At 40.0% G+C, this 16,673-nt stretch overlaps 1 protein-coding gene across 9 annotated transcripts in view; it reads right to left on the reverse strand.

The window, feature by feature from the left end:
- LOC140483016 (lutropin-choriogonadotropic hormone receptor-like) overlaps positions 1 to 16,673 on the reverse strand; it is a 240,622-nt gene that overhangs the window by 38,427 nt on the left and 185,522 nt on the right. For 7 of the 9 annotated variants that reach the window (XM_072580853.1, XM_072580854.1, XM_072580857.1 and 4 more), the window contains one exon: positions 2,653 to 2,724. The exons of the other annotated variants lie outside the window; for them this stretch is intronic. In XM_072580853.1, the coding sequence (XP_072436954.1) occupies positions 2,653 to 2,724 (72 nt within the window). The remainder of the gene's footprint in view (positions 1 to 2,652; positions 2,725 to 16,673) is intronic. 9 annotated transcript variants of the gene reach the window in all.

The raw sequence follows: 16,673 nt of genomic DNA on the forward strand, positions 1-16,673 counted from the left end.
AAGTGCTAACCACTGAGCCATTTTGTTGCACATACCAGAGAGTAGTCATAGACAGCTGCCACTGTAAAAGCGACCTTTCAGCAGCCCTATTGTTCCATTATTTTCCTAGTCAACTTTGTGAATGCGCCAAACTGGCTAAATACATTATACATTACAACCAAAAAGGAATAAGTGCTGCACTCCAACCCTCCTCCCATCCCAGACCCATCTCAACCATTGAAACAGTGATCTCAGGTCTGCAGCCTGGAACTGAGTACATCATCAGAGCTGTTCAGAACTCTCTGCAAAGTGAGGCACTGAGTGGGAAGCAAGTCACAGGTAAGCCCTCTTTCCAAGTGAGAGGGAGGCTCGAGGTCTGTGCAGTAATACCGCTCTGCCTTTGTGGTTGAAGGCAGTCAAACAGCTTTTAACTCCAGCCTGCTGGTGTGAGAGGCTGTTGGAGTCCACCACAATTTAACATGAGGCCCTCAATCTCTCTGGATGTCCTTTATCACCACTGTGGGCAGAGTTTTGCAGCCAGGGACTTGCACTGCTGGCTGCATAACAGAATGAACATTGGGAAGGTGTTTCCGTTGGCAGGAGAGAGAGGACCCCAGGGCACAGCCTTAGAGTAAAGGGAAGACCCTTTAGAATTCAGATTAGAAGAAACTTCTTCAGCCAGAGTGCGGTAAATCTGTGGAATTCATTGCCACAGAAGGTTCTGGAGGCCAGGTCATGGAGTATATTTAAAACAGAGATAGATAAGTTCTTGATTGCCAAGGGAATCAAAGGTTATGAGGAGAAAGCGGGAGAATGTGGTTGAAAACCCTATCAGTTGTGATTGAATGGTGGAGTAGACTAGCTGGGCCAAATGGTCTAATTTCTGCTTATGGTTTTATTCCATTTTCCAATGCATTCACTATGAACAATGACAGACATTTAAGAAATTAGTGCATGGTTCACAGCAAAGATATTTCCCAGTGAGGAAGAGGGACTCTGGAAAGGGGATAAGTGAACCATGCTTAACCAGAGAAGTTAGGGAGAGTACCAAATTGGAAGAAAAAAACGTGGCAAACTTGAATGGTAAACCAGGGGATTGGGAAAGGTTTAAAAACTAAAACAAAAGGGTAAATAAACTTTGATGGTGAGCTTGCAAGCATTATCAAACTGGACAATAAGACCTTCTTTAGATATGTAGAAAAAGAAGTGAGAAACTAAAATGAAGAGATATTGACAGATTCACCAAGTGGGCAAGAACTTGGCGGAGAGAATATATGATAGGAAAATGTGAGGTTATGAATTTTTGAAGGAAGAATAGAGGAGCTGAATATTGTTTACATAAAGAAAGACTGCAAGAAGCTATAAAATGGAGGTACTTAAGAGTCCTCTTACATGAATCTCAAAAAGCTAGCATCCAAGTTCAACAGGTAATAAGGACGGCATATGGAAAGCTTGCTTTTGTTTCAAAGGGAATAGGGTATAAAAATAGTGAGATTTTTCTAAAACTACACAAGCCACTAGATAGATTACAGCTGGAAGTCTATGAATGGCTTTGGCCCTCTTATCTTAGGACTGATACACTGTTATTGGAGGCCGTACAGAAAAGGTTTCCTCGGCTGATACCAGGTTAAGAGGAACTGTCTAATGAGGAAAGCTTGCATAATTTGGGCCTGTACTCATTTGAATATAGAAGAATGTGAGGGAACAATTTGGAAATATGCAAGATTTTTAGGAGACTTGACAGAACAGATGCTGAAAGCTTGTTTTTCCTTGTGAGAGAATCTAAGACCAGAGGGTATCATCTGAGATGAAAGGTTTAAGATAGAGAAGAGGAGGAATTCCTTCTCTCAAAATGTAGAGAATCTGTTGAATTGCTTAATACAGAGGGCTTCTGAGGCTGGGTCAATAAATATATTCAAGGCTGAGCTAGTCAGATATTTAATAAATTAGGGAATCAAGGTCTATGGGAATAAGACAGTAAAGCAGAGTGGAGGATTAATCTATCAGCCATGATCTCATTCAGTGGCAGAGAAGATTCATCATTCTCCAATGGTTGAATGGCCTAGTCCTGTTGCTATATCTTGTTGTGTCTGAATGTGGTGGAGCCTATGGATTGTATCCTGGGATTCTGTTTGATGCTGATCAATATGGAGGCTCCTTGCAGCCAGCAGCAAGCTGAGGTTGCCAGGTACCCACTCTGATTGCCAAGATGAGATTTCTGGAAGTTTAGTTTCTTTGGCATGTTTGGTAAGAAAGGAAGCTGTCTGTTGCAATATTAACAAGTCAATTAACAAGCTGTGATACCCTGAATTGACAACTTACTGCTGTCTAGTGAGAAACTCACCACATCACCATAAAAGTTGCAGTGAGATGCACCTGAGGTGGAGATAGACTTTTTGTCACATTCTGTTGCTGATCTCATAATAGCCCATGTTGGTTACACCCTTTTAGATTTCACCCAAAATATTAAAAAGTAGAGGACTTAACTGAAATTAGTACCCACCAGCAAGACAGTTAACAAAACATGAATTCATTCATTCATAACTGATCAGTATCAAAGTTAGAAACTAAAGGCAACAGAAAATCAACCAAGAGAGCAACAACTTTAAAATTTATTGAAAAGAACCATTCATTCTCTCTAGTATTATAAAAAAACTAGCTCAAAGGACTTACAGAAGCAAAAAATCTTCAGAATGAATGTTTGTGATATCAGGAAAGAACCTTATTCCAGTGTTTGTTATAGTCCTGTGGAGATGAAAAGGCACATAAGGCACATAAGAAGTATAACCATCAAGTAGACTAAAATGCTTATAATTCATTTAGCAACAGAACACATTGTTAATTATTAATTTCAAACCTTCAACTTTCAATGAAGTTTTGGGAGGAGAATAACATTTAACTAGATGAACTGTCATTGAGTAGATTGAGCCAATTAAAACAGATGACAGTTTAGCTCACAAGATGACACCATAACCTTTTGTAAATTACTACAAATCTATATTGTAAAATTGCTATTTAAATGTAGGCAGATTCTAAAGGACTTTATTCTGGAGTTATGCTGGCTCATGAGTGCATTGTGTCTTCAGATCTTCATTAACATGCTCATATATTTCAATCTTTAAACTAATATTTCATAAGACTTCCATCAACCTCCCCTGCAGCTCAAGCAGAAACTAATGGAACTCAGTAGAGTAAAACAGAAGGCTATTTATAATTCCTATTTCTGGAATTGTCCAGTTTGCCTCTGAAGTTATGCCCATCCCATACAAACAAATGCCTCTACAAAGGAATTCCTGCTTTGAGAGTATTTCAGGAGCCAGTGTTAATATTGGGACACTACTATGTCCACATTAGAGAAGTCTATGCAATGGTATGAACCAAGTCAAAAATCAAACAACGTCAGGTTATAGTCCAACAGGTTTATTTCAGGAAGAAGTGGAGCTCCAAAAGCTTGCAATTTCAAATAAACCTGCTGGACTATAACCCAATATCATTTGATTTTGTCCTTGTCCATCCCAATCCAACGCTGGCATCTCCACATAATGGTATGAAGTGAGCTTTGGCACTCATTCTGACAGGCAGGCTGGCTGTGTTTGGGAACACACAATGTTAGCAATGCTTCAGCTATGATTCTTGCTCCAACCCACCCATTCATATGACCTGTCCTCCCATTGACTCCACAATGTTTAAAAGTGTCAATGCTGGCAAACAGTAATTAGTGCAATCCAAGCATAATCGTCAGTTTTCAGCCCATGGATTTTCAACACTAGGTCATTTTATTGAGTTTCAGATCCTTACATTTCTTTTCATATCATAAAAAAAATCCAAAACAAATTTACTGTCTGAATGTCATGGTAATAACTAAAATGCTGCTATGGACCAGATCAGACCCATCAAAATATGTTAAGGAGGTAGCCTGGATCCTAACATTTTCTTGTTTGAAAGGTGAAGTGCTGTGTTCCAGATGTGAAGCGACTGGTCAAACTACTCGACCTGAAGCAAAACACAATTTATTTTAACATGATAGTTAAAATACAAACTAACAAAGAAAGACTTTAGAATAGCTTAACTCTTGGAAAACTTAACCAAATAATGCATATAGTTTCTATTGCTAATTAACTGTTCCAATACAGGAACATTCATAAATACACTCCTTGGCAAAAAGGCAAATTCAGACATAGATTCTCACATGCAGTTCTCCAACCCAAGAGGAAGAAAACATCAAGAGCAAATTCAGAGAAAGTAGCAGCTAGGAGACATTCACTGAAGCCTCCAAATCTTTTGAGACTCTAAAGGCTTCTGCTTAAAACTAAACCTAAAAACTAAAAAAAAACTAGAAAGCCTAGTCTGAGAGAGCTGGCCGCACCTCTCAGGCCTCACTAATTGTTTACTTTCTTAAAGACAGCTCTGTATCTCTGCTTTACAACCTCTCTTCAAAGAAAAGGACAAAACAACCTCTTAAAGTGACAGCATTATCATAATGTTATTTGCTTTTATAGGAAACTATGCAAAATCTACTATTGGTACAACATTAGAGGTGTAAATACACTGCTATCCATGCAAAACCAAGTTTATTTTATAACCAGCTTTTCATAGGCTTATTTTGACTGTGATGTACATGACTTATGTAACTGCTGTCAAACTTAGTAAAACGTTTTACGACAATTAATGCTACAAAGTATAAATTTGGAAAGATTGGCATATTACTTGAGGACACAAGATGATGTAAAAGACAATTGCAAATGTCTCTTCAGTTAATACTTCAACAAATTTGAATTCTCAGAATATAAACTCATATGATACATACTAAATATGTCCATTAGTATGATCTTGTAATTGCACTTCTTGAAATGCAATTCAAATTACATTTGAAACCAAATCAGAAGGTATGTAGGGACCAGAATAGAACATCAGACAGAATACCAAAGTGTTCAAATACTGAGAGACAAATAGTACCAGAATTAAACTCAATAAGATAAGGGGCTGGATAAACACAGCAGGTCAGACAGTATCAGAGGAGCAGGAAAGTTGATGTTTTGGGTCAGGACCCTTCACCAGGACTGCTCCTCTGATACTGTCTGACCTGATGTGTTTTTTGAGTTCCACATTTGATCAACTCTGACTTCTAGCATCTACAGTCCTCAGTATCACCAGAAGTGGTGTCAGAATAAGGGAGAAATTAAAATATTCTAAATTAGGGTTACAGTGCATGCATATGAATACATAGAGTGGGATGAAAGTAACACAGTCTGAATTAAGTGTATTATATTGCATGTTAATGAATGCACAGATATAATCAATGTGATTGGGGTGTTAAAAGGCACAGATTGTCATCTATCATCTGGAACCAGAGAAGCGATGGCATAGTGATATTATCGTTGGACTGTCAACCCAGAGACCCAGATAATATCTGAGGACCTGGACTTGAATCCCATTACAGCAGATGGTGGAATTTGTGTTCAATAAAAACATCTGGAATTAGGAGTCTAATGATGACTATGAATCCATTGTTGGAAAAACCCATCTAGTTTGCTGATGTCCTTTAGTGAAAGAAACTGCCATCCTTACCTGATCTGGCCTACATATGACTCCAGACCCACAGAAATGTGTTTGACTCTTAACTGCCCTCTGGCGAATTAAGAATGAGCAATAAATGTTACCCGGTCAGTGATTCCTTCATGAATAAAGAGAGAAACAAAATAATGTTATAACTAAAACAGAGACCTGGCTCAAGGAACAACAGGACTGCATGTTAAATATCCTTGGAGAGAAAGTGTTGATTAAAGATACAAAAGGGAGGAGAAATGGTAGCATTGGTTAAGGGGGCATTACAGTGTGGGAAAATGAGAATGTCCCAGAGTGTTCAAAGCCAGAATCAAGTTAGCCAGAACTAAGAACCAGAAAAGATAGGATTACTTTCCTTAGTATAAACTACATGCCACTAATTAGTTGGAATGAGGTGCAGGAACAAATCTGCAAGAAATTTACAGAGATGTGCAAACCTTTTAGAGTAGTTATCATGGGGGGACTTTATTATTTCAATGCAGCTTTTGATAGTGTTACTGAAAAGGATACAGAATTATAAGCATTCCTAGATAGTGTTCAGAAGAGTTTTATACAACAGTACATGTCCAGTCTAATGGGAAAAGAGTTATTGTTAAATATGTTTTTTTGGGAATGAGTTGGGTCAAGTTGATCAAGTCAGTAGGGAACATTTATATTGCTGTGATCATTCTATCATAAGGTTTACGATGGTGGTGAAATAGAACAATGAAGAGCCCAAAATAAAAATAATTAACTCAGTGACAACAATTGGGGAAAGTATGGAGCTGGGCCAGCTAGACTGGAACTCAAAGTTTGGCAGGAAAATTTTCCAGCTGATCCACGGGCTACCTTCAAAACAGAAACAGTATGGGCACTGGTAAATGTAAACTCCAGAAGTCCCTGGATGAAAAAGGAAGTAGAAATGAAAATGAGGATAAAAAAGACAGATATCAGGTAGAAAATACAATTCAAAATCAGGCTGAATACAAAAGATTCTAAAGGAAATTGAAAAAGCAAATCAGAGAAACAAGGAGGGAGTATTAAAGGACAGGCATCACATACAAAGAGAGCTCCAAAGTATTACATAGGCAAATCAATAGTAAAATTGTGACAAAAGGAGGATTAGGGGTGATTAGGGATCAAAAGGGAGCCTTACAAATAGAAGCAAGAGCCACAACTAAGGTAATTCTGAAGGAAAACCAGAGTAACTGGTAAAGGAGGCATACTGATCAAACTCATCTTGCATTCTTTAATTTAGAGGATGCGTATGACCAGTGTGTTCATTTTCAAGGCGAGTGGTTTATTTTTTTCCTTTGGGAAAGAAGCAGATACTATCTAGTCATCGTGATAGAAGATGAAATACAGCCACTTCAAGTGAATTGTTATGAAGGAGGTATTTAAATTTGGCAAGACACCAGAAGTAGATGAGGATACTGAAGGAAATGAAAGTGGACACGGTGGAAGGACTGGCCATAATGTTTAAGTCTTCCTTAGACTCAGTGGTGATGCCCTCAATCAAGAGAGGATGTAAGGATAAGCCTAGCAATTACAGTTTCATTTCCATGGTGGGGTAAACTGTTGTAAACAACTAATTTAGTACAGAACAAACAGTCACATGCACAAATGTGGATGAATTAAGGAAAGCCAGCATGGATTCTTAAAAGAAAATTATGATTAATTAATATGCTCTTGTATTTTGAGGAGTTGATGGAGAGTGTTGATGAGGGATATATAGTTGACGTGGTGTAAATGGACTTCCAAAAGACATTGAAAACAATGACACACAACAGAATTATGAGTAAAGTTGGAGCTTATGGAACAAAAGGGACAGTAGTGATGTCGATATAAAACTTGTAGAGCAATAGGGAACAGAGTAATAACTTATTGATATATTTCAGGTTGGAGGAAAGTTAATGGTGAAGTTCCCCAAGAATCAGTGGTGAGACCCTTGCCTTTCCTGATATATATATATTAACATTCTAAATAAAGAAAATGTGACATTTGGCTCATCTTGGCAGATAGAGAACAATTTTTAAGTTTGTGCATGTCCCAAAAACTGGAAGCCTCATAATACATTTGAGGAGGATGGTGTAAAACTTTGAAAATATGTTGATGAGGGTAATACAGTGGACTTCCAAAAGACATTTGAAACAATGCCTCACAGCAGAATTAGGAGCAAAGTCAGAACTTATGGAACAAAAGTGGAGTGGGCAAGTAGGTAAGAAATAAACTTCAATGTTAATGATGTGATACATTTTTGTACAAAAAAGATGGAAATGCAGTATAAATCAAAGGGTGTTACCCTAAAGGGTGACCATGAGCAAAATATGTGCAAATATCATTAAGGATAGTGGGACAGGTGGAGAGAAGCACTGATGAAGCATATAGTTTTTGAAGCTTTATTAGGGAGGGAATAGAGTAGCGGAACAAGGACATTATGCCAAACTTGTTTAAGGCACTAGTTAGGCGTCAACTGGAATGTTGTACTTTATTCTGGTGCCACACTTCATAAAGGGTGTCAACACATTGGACAGACTGCAGAGGAGGTTTACGAGAATGGGAATCTCTGTTTATAAGACAGATTGGAAGAGGTGGGTCTGTTTTCTTCAGGGGAAAAAAAGGCTAAAAGAAGATTTGCGAGAGTTTTTAAAATCATCATGTTTCTGCATAGGGTAGGTAGAGAGAAACTTCACATTTATAAAAGGACCGAGAACTTGGTACTTTTTAAAGAAATTTACAAAAGAAGCACGTGTAATGCAAAAAGAAAATAGATAGGATCTAGAATGCACAGTCTAGGAGTGTGGTGAAGGTATGTTCAACTGAGGCACTCAAGAGGGAATTCAATGGTTAGTTGAATAGAAACAATATGTAGAAGAATGGCACTAAAGTTAAATGTTTATTTGGAGACTGATGCAGACATGATGGGTTGAATGGCTGCCTTCTGTATAATAACAGTTCTGTGATTGTGTGAAACATAACATTTATCATAGTAACGCCCAGTCATAAGTTACCAGTACAATGTCACATGATTTCCATTTTCCTATACTGGCTAAATTTACTTCGTCTCACTGTTCATATTTTTAACCAAAAACCTTTTTTGCCATCTTTACAAATTGAATCTAGAGAAGGCTGATCGTTACAAAAACATTCCTTTTCTTCCTAAAGCTGAAGCAACCTTCATGGTCAAACTCATTTTTCTATTCCAGACTGCACGTCCTTGAATCAATAGTGAAGAATAGCCATTCTTAGCCACTGTGGGAGCTGAACATTTTTCATTCTGTGTAAACTGAATTAATTCCCTAAGCAGGCATCCTTGACAGTACTAAATTGTTCTCCACCTGTTTTATTTCTTAGGATTGCCTGCATTAATTGATGCAGTCTCTTGTATTTGCTTCTTTCTTTCTTGGATGCCATCCTTGTTCCAAAATGCTGGAAATTTGATTTCTGGGAACACATCGATGACAACCATTCAGGCAGTTGATCAAGGTTGGACTTCATGAAAAATGCGATTTGAACACAGGATGAAACAGAAATGCTTTATTCCAGTGGCATTATGTCATTATAATTAGGAAGCTAAATGAAAGATAAACAAGGAACTATTTACATGATGTACATGGAATGATCACATGGGTTACATTGGGCTGATGGGAAGGAGAATCTGTCTGCTTCTCCTTCCCATCAGCCCTTTCCACACCAACAATACCAATGCCAGGATATTCTGTTGGCAAATTAACTTCTTGCCTGTCTGTGATAGGATTAGATACAACTGAGTTCAATAAGCGAGCCCTTGTTTAACATTAGCCATGGTGCAGCAGTAGTATCCTTACCTCTCGACCAGAAGAGCCAGGTTCAAATCTCACCTGCCCCAGACACGTCACAATGTGTCTGACCAGAAAATATCTAAAGTCAGGAGTGCTCCTGTGGCACAGCGAGTGTCCTTACCTCTGAGCTGTAGGGTCTGCATTCAAGTCTGACCTGCTCCAAACCGGTATCATAAGATAACTAAATAGGTTGATTAAAAGTATCTGATGCTAGCCAGAGGGCCCCTTTCGGTGCAGTAGCAATGTCCCTACCTTTGAGCCAGGAGACCTGGCTTTAAATCCTACTTGCTCCATAGGCAGGTCATGACATTTTTGAACAGGTTGGTTAAAAACATCTAAATCTAGACTGATAATATTCCACCAAGAATGAAGGTTAAGTAGCTGAGACTACTGGCCAACATTTGTAGGTGGCAGTATCAGCTTTGCACACTGTAATATGACGGTCTTGGTTTTGAGATGGGTGAATCATTAGAGGTGTGATCCAATCTGAAAACCAGAGAAGCACCCTTACTCCTGTTGGACAAAAATTTAAAACACTTACATTTGGTGTTCTTCTCACTACTTCTCCCTAGAGAGAGAGCTATACTGATGTCCCCAATTAAGTTAGCAGTGAAAATTGCAGAGTAGAGTCCCAAAACTTCATAAAGGCCTTGTAACCATGAGAAGAAGCATTTGGTTTTGGATACTGTCTTCGTTACTTGAGGGTAGAGGAGGTTTAAATTTGAAAGGGGGCTATCTAATGGGTAAGTAAACAACCTGATCATAACTGCCCATATGCCCATTTGCCGCTGCACAGTGTTAGACTAAAATCACTCTCAAAATCATTCACTGCAAGCTATAATGTGCTCTTGGTAGGAAGGTTCAATCTTATATTTAAGCCTTCTCTCAATTAAATAATCTCTAATTAGGGATTCTTCAAAAGCATGGCTTTTGTGTACTACCCTGTCTGAATGTTTGTTTGAGTATATCTGTCACTCTGCAAACACAACAGTTTTAGCAGCTGTGTCAAGAATCCTGCTTGGTCAAATACTGAGGTCTTAATTCAAATGCTTGTTTGTAAAACATATCAGTACTCCCAAACCTTCATCCCTATGTGACAGAGTTTGATTTTTCAGAGCACTGAATTATTGCATTCTCTCACCGACTCCTGAAGACTCTTAAATTCTGAGACCTTCATTTTGAGTACATTTCTAAGAAATGGTGCATCTTAAACGTGAGTATGTTGTCAAGTAATACCACTGCATAAGTAGTTAATTTTCATTTTACCATTAATCTTACCACTGTAATGCATTGAATGTTTTGATGTTCTTGCATTTTCACAGCAGATACAAACATGCCAGGGAAAATTATGCCTTCACCATTCCAATCTCAAAATAGTTTTAATCAACCTACTCAGGTTGACATATGCTTTGGAGAAGTGCAAATTTAACATGGACCTTCTCCTCAGTCTTAAACTGTTGTTTTCACAATCATTTAATCTGGTTGATTAAGAAAGTACAGAGAAACTCATCCTGTTCACTGAGCCTCAGAGTGCCCAGTCTCTCTGACTGTGACATAAGCAGCTTGTACAAATTGCAGTGCACAATATTGTTGAGATAAATGGTACAAGGGCAGTCTGACTAATGGCACATGCTAAATGCTCAGACACATCAAAACTTCAGTGTGTTTTCTACGGCATTCTGGAAGAGCAATTTCACCAAGTTTGTTCCTTACAGAGACACATGAACAGAGGTGATTTGGCATTTTTCAGGCTGGGTAACACTTCATAGCATCCTCCAGTAAGCAGCTGCTGTATATAAGGACTACAACTTTGAAGTTAAAAATCACACAACACCAGGTTATAGTCTAACAGGTTTAATTGGAAGCACACTAGCTTTCGGAGCATCGCTCCTTCATCAGGTGGTTGTCCCTCAGGTCCCTTTTATCCCTTTCCCCTCTCACCTTAAAACTATGCCCTCTAGGTTTGGATTCCTTTACTCTGGGGAAAAAGTTAAAAATGACATAATGGCAGGTTATAGACCAACAGGTTTATTTGGAAGCACAAGCTTTCAAAGCGGCCCTCCTCTTTGTTTGTGTGAAGGAGCGGCGCTGTGAAAGCTAGTGTGCTTCCAATTAAACCTGTTGGACTATAACCTGTTGTATGATTTTTAACTTTGTACACCCCAGTCCAACACCGGCATCTCCAAATTACAACTTTGAACATATTGCAGGCATTCTCTGAGCTCATGACTGCACTTGATTGTTATTAAGAAGCCTTTTGAGACTAGTTGCATGAACAGAAAGAGGTTCATTTCTCAATATCTAGTGACTCTGGTAAAAAATGTTGTGCATTCAAGCTGTGCTCCAGAGTTTAAGCTGAAGAATATGATGAGTGTTGAGGGAATGCTGCCAGAGATGCCAACCTTGAGGTGAGAGGTCAGTGTCAAAGAGTGTGGTGCTGAAAGAGCACGGCATGCTGTCAGGAAGCATCCGAGGAGCAGTTGACATTTCGAATATGAGCCCTTCATCAGGAACTGGGGGGGTGGGGGGGGGGGAGGTGAGATGGTAAACTGAAGCCCTGTCTGCCTGGTGGGTGAATACAAAATATCCCATGACACTACTTTGAAGAACAGAACTAAGTATCTCTTTTTTGTTCTGGCCAATGTTTATCTCTAATTCAACTCTGTAGCAATTGTCTGTGCACTAATTGACTGCTCAGTTGTGTGCATTAGAACAGCAACTACACTTCAAATGTCTAGATTATACTTTGACTTTGCTTTGAAGTCATGAAAGATGCCAAAACTAATGCAACTTCTTTCTTGCAACAGTACTGAATCATTCAGGTATGGTTTCCCGGCCCCTGTCACAGTGTATTTATTTTGTGTTACACTACTGAATTTGATTTTATTTGATGGTGAAAGTAGAATGCACCAGTTTTAGCTGCTGACAACTTTGATATAAACATCGATAAACTCCTCCACTATCATCTGATGAAGGAGTGACACTCCGAAAGCTAGTGTGCTTCCAATTAAACCTGTTGGACTATAACCTGGTGTTGTGTGAATTTTAACTTCATAGATAAACTCTGATTACCAACACAATCAGCAAGATCACTATTAAACTTACAGCTGATACCTTAAAGATGTTGTCTGGACAGATTAGAAAGAACGTTAATACAGTGTAACCCTGTCACAATGACACCACTAACTCATTCACAGCTCAAATCCTTACAGTCATTGTCAGATGCTGCGTGCTTCATAACTATTTCACTGCAAAGAAGCTTTTCCATGGACAAAGAAAGCTGAGATTAAAAGAATATCCTAGATACAGATTTTTTGAAGGCTTCACATCTTCAGAGAGCTTCCAAAACTGTGGGCAGGATCAAACACAGTTATCATGCCCCCACTTCCAACTCAGAGAGTCAGAGAGTTGTACAGCACAGAAACAGACCCTTTGGTCAAACTCACCCATGCTGATCAGGTATCCTGAATTAACCTCGCCCCATTTGTCAGCATTTGGCCTATATCCCTCCAAACCCTTCCTATTCATATACTGTACCCATCCAGATGCCTGTTAAATGTAGTAATTGTACCAGCCTCCACCACTTCCTCTGGCAACTCATTCCATATGCACATCACTCTCAGCATGAAAGATTTGTCCCTCAGGTCCCTTTTATCTCTTTCCCCTCTTACCTTAAAACTATGCCCTCTAGTTTTGGATTCCTTTACCCTGGGGAAAAAAAAGTTAAAAATCACACAACAGCAGGTTATAGTCAAACAGGTTTATTTGGAAGCACAAGCTTTCAGAGCACTCCTCCTCCGTGGTTTGTGATTTTTAACTTTGTCTACATCAATTCAACACCAGCTCCTCCACATCCTGGAGAAAAAAGAATTTGGTGATTCATGCTATCAATGCCCCTCAAGATTTTATGAACTTCTATAAGATCACCCATTAACGTCCAATGTTCCAGAGAAAATAGCCCCTGCCTATTCAGCCTCTTCTTACAGCTCAAAACCCCCAACCCTGGCAACATCCTTGTAAATTCTTTTCTGCACCCTTTCAAGGTTAACAACATCTTTCCTACAGCAGGGTGGCCAGAATTGAACACAGTATTCCAAAATTGTCCTAACTGATATCCTGTACAGCTACGATATAACATTCCAACTCCTGTTTTCAATGCACTGACCAATAAAAGCAAGCGTACCAAATGCCTTCTTCACTACCCCGTCGACCTGTGACTCCACCTTCAAGAAAGTACGAGCCTGCACCCCAAGGTCTCTTTGCTTGGCAATTATTTCCACTTTTGCCTGTAGGGTGAGGTGGATGAGGTTTGATTAACACCTTTCTGCTCCATTATACTGCCAGCAAATCCCCTCAAAACCCCAATGCCTGCCTCCAGGGTGGAACATTACAATCCACTCTCTACACAACGCTGACCTTGGAGAATACCACTGCAGACCATCTCTCAGTCTGAAAATAACCAATCCCCATCTATTCTTCTCTTCCTCTGACTGAGTTAACTTTAACTTCAAGCTCAAAAACAGTAATTGCTGGAAAAATCATCTACGGAAAGAAATCAGAGTTAACGTCTCGGGTCTAGTGACTGTTCTTCAGAACCAATGGTAGCTCGGAAAAGTTTGATATTTATGCAGAAGATAGGGTAGGGAGTGGGGGAGTCAACAATAGATGGAGATAGAGCCCAAAGAAAGAAAAAAACAGTTGGACAGACAAAGGAGTGGGTAAAGGTCTGTCTGGGAGGGTGAATAGCTGCTAATGGGAACTATTAGTAGCTGACAATGGGTTGTGTGTGGTAGCAGCTCATGTGATGACAAGGCCTGGTATGTGGAGTGTGTGGTTTACAGAGGAACCTCGATTATCCAAATATCAATTATCTGAATTTCGGATTATCCGAAGGGGATCTCAAGGTCCCGATAGAAACTTTACGTCAAAGAGCTGTTTCAATGCTGACCGTGTCTTTTGTTTACAGGTGCAATGATTAAAAACAAACTCAGCTCACTGAAATGCTGCTGAGAACAGTCCTGGACAGTCCAGGCACCATCCCTAAATGACTGACCTCCAGCCCTCTCTCTCCTACCATGTTTTCCCTGGAGCTCTATACAGGAGTGAACCCTAAACTCCAATTCCCCAGATAATCTGTCCAACGTTGTCCTGTTTTGTGTGTGTGTGTGTGTGTGTGTGTGTGTGTGTGTCTGCACGCGCATGTGTGCTATTTGGAGACTTTCCCTACAAAAGGCAGCAGCAGTCTTGATATTGGCTACCCCCCGGGGGGCACGGACAGGGCTCGGATGGTGGATGAGTGTGCGGGGTTGAGTGGTAGCGGAGTGGGGGAGGGGTGGGATGGGAGCAGATGGGGTTTGGGAGGGGCGGATGGAGTTCGGGTGGATAGGTTTGGGGACGGGGTGGGAGCAGACGGTGTGGGGGACGGTCGGGTGGGGCATACAGGGAGGGTTTGGGAGCAGGTTTGGGGGTGGGCAGTGGATGGGGGCTCGCGCACAGTGTGCTGCTGCCTAGTCACAGAAAACTCCAAGCCCCAGAGGAGATCAATTAACCGAATAATCAATTATCCGAAGAAATAGTGCACGCCCATCTCTTTCGGATAATCAAGGTTCCTCTGTACTATATTCACTGCTCACAATGTGATATCTTCTAACCTGGGGAAATGAAGGACAGACTGGGGGACCACTTTGCAGAATACCTACAATCTGTCTGCAAAAATGTCCTCGAGCTTCTAGTTGCTTGCCACGTTAATGCACCGCCATGTTCCCTGGCCAACATCTTTGTCTCAGGCTTGCTGCAGTGCTCTAGTGTAGCTCAGGGCAAACATGGAAGAACAGGACTTCATTTTCCACTTGCGGACTCTGCTTGGGGACTCTTCAGGGCTTGACCACCTTATCCCAATCTCCACACACCAGGCCTTGTCATCACATGGACTGCTACCATACACAAGGTAAAAACAATGACTGCAGATGCTGAAAACCAAATACTGGATTAGTGGTGCTGGAAGAGCATAGCAGTTCAGGCAGCATCCAATGAGCAGCGAAATCGACGTTTCGGGCAAAAGCCTACCATACACAACCTATTGTCAGCTACTAACAGTCCCCATTAGCAGCTATTCATTCTCCCAGGCTGACCTGCTCTTTTGTCTGTCCCAATGTTTATTTCTTTCTATTTGGCCTCTACCTCCACCTGTTGTTTACTCACTCACCCCAACTCTATCTCCAGCAGTAGTGCCAACCTTTTCCGAGCTACCATCAATTTAGAAGAACCGTCACTGGACCCGATACGTTAAGTCTGATTTCTCTTCACTGGTGCTGTCAGATCTGCTGAGTTTTTCCCAGTAATTTCTGTTTTTGTTCCTGATTTCCAGCAACCACAGTTCTTTCAACTTTTTTGAACTTCAGGCTGCCATTTCTCCCATAATTTGATAAACTTTCATCTCTTTATGAAGGTTCCTCTGTGGCTAGTTGCTGAATGCTTTCTGAAGTCTGTATAGATGGGATGTACTGCATAAACATTATGAAACTACTCTGTTACTCAAAAAGAATTCAATCAATTTAGTCAGTTTAAATCTTGATGAAATTTATGCTGGGTTTCCTTGATTAACCCATGAATTTGAAATGAAAATCTTTTTCTGTAATAACTTTACACAAAAGTATATGTGCAGTATTAGCTGAATAATGTCTCACTGTATTACAGTTGACTTTCTACTTCCAAATTCTTCCTTTTCTGTTCGACCGGAGAAATACTGATTCAGAAATGTCTCCTCTGCATTTCAAAAATCCTTCTCCTTCATTAATTTTAACACTGTGGGCTTCCTGACCTATATAAAGGTAATTTGTCTTTTATTTCTTTAGATGGAAACCTTCATTATATAGAGATTGTCATAGTTTTACAGTGTGCAGGGCATAGCAAGGAGTCCCAAGTCTATCTCGTGAGCTCCGAGCTGTTGGCCTTAATTTGAATCATATTAGTGAAATTAATCAGACTAACAATTGGTAAATCCACTGGATCCGATTATCAATATGGCTGAATACTGAAAGGGGAGGTGTAAGATATTGAAAGGTGGCCACCGATGCAACCAAAGTTCTTTTAATTCTGGAATGGGGACTGAAGATTGGGAGGTAACAAAAGTAATTCCACTATTTAAAAAAGAGAGAAAAAGTAGTCATCAACCACCTGCTGAAGGATCAGCACTCCAAAAGCTAGTGCTTCCAAATAAACGTGTTGGACTATAACCTGGATTTCTGTGATTTTTAACTTTGTACACCCCAGTCCAACGCCAGCACCTCCAAGTCATGTAAGTAGGAATAAAAGGGTCATTCCCAAATT

This window comes from Chiloscyllium punctatum, chromosome 11 (assembly GCF_047496795.1).
Source record: "Chiloscyllium punctatum isolate Juve2018m chromosome 11, sChiPun1.3, whole genome shotgun sequence".
Taxonomy (NCBI): domain Eukaryota; kingdom Metazoa; phylum Chordata; class Chondrichthyes; order Orectolobiformes; family Hemiscylliidae; genus Chiloscyllium; species Chiloscyllium punctatum.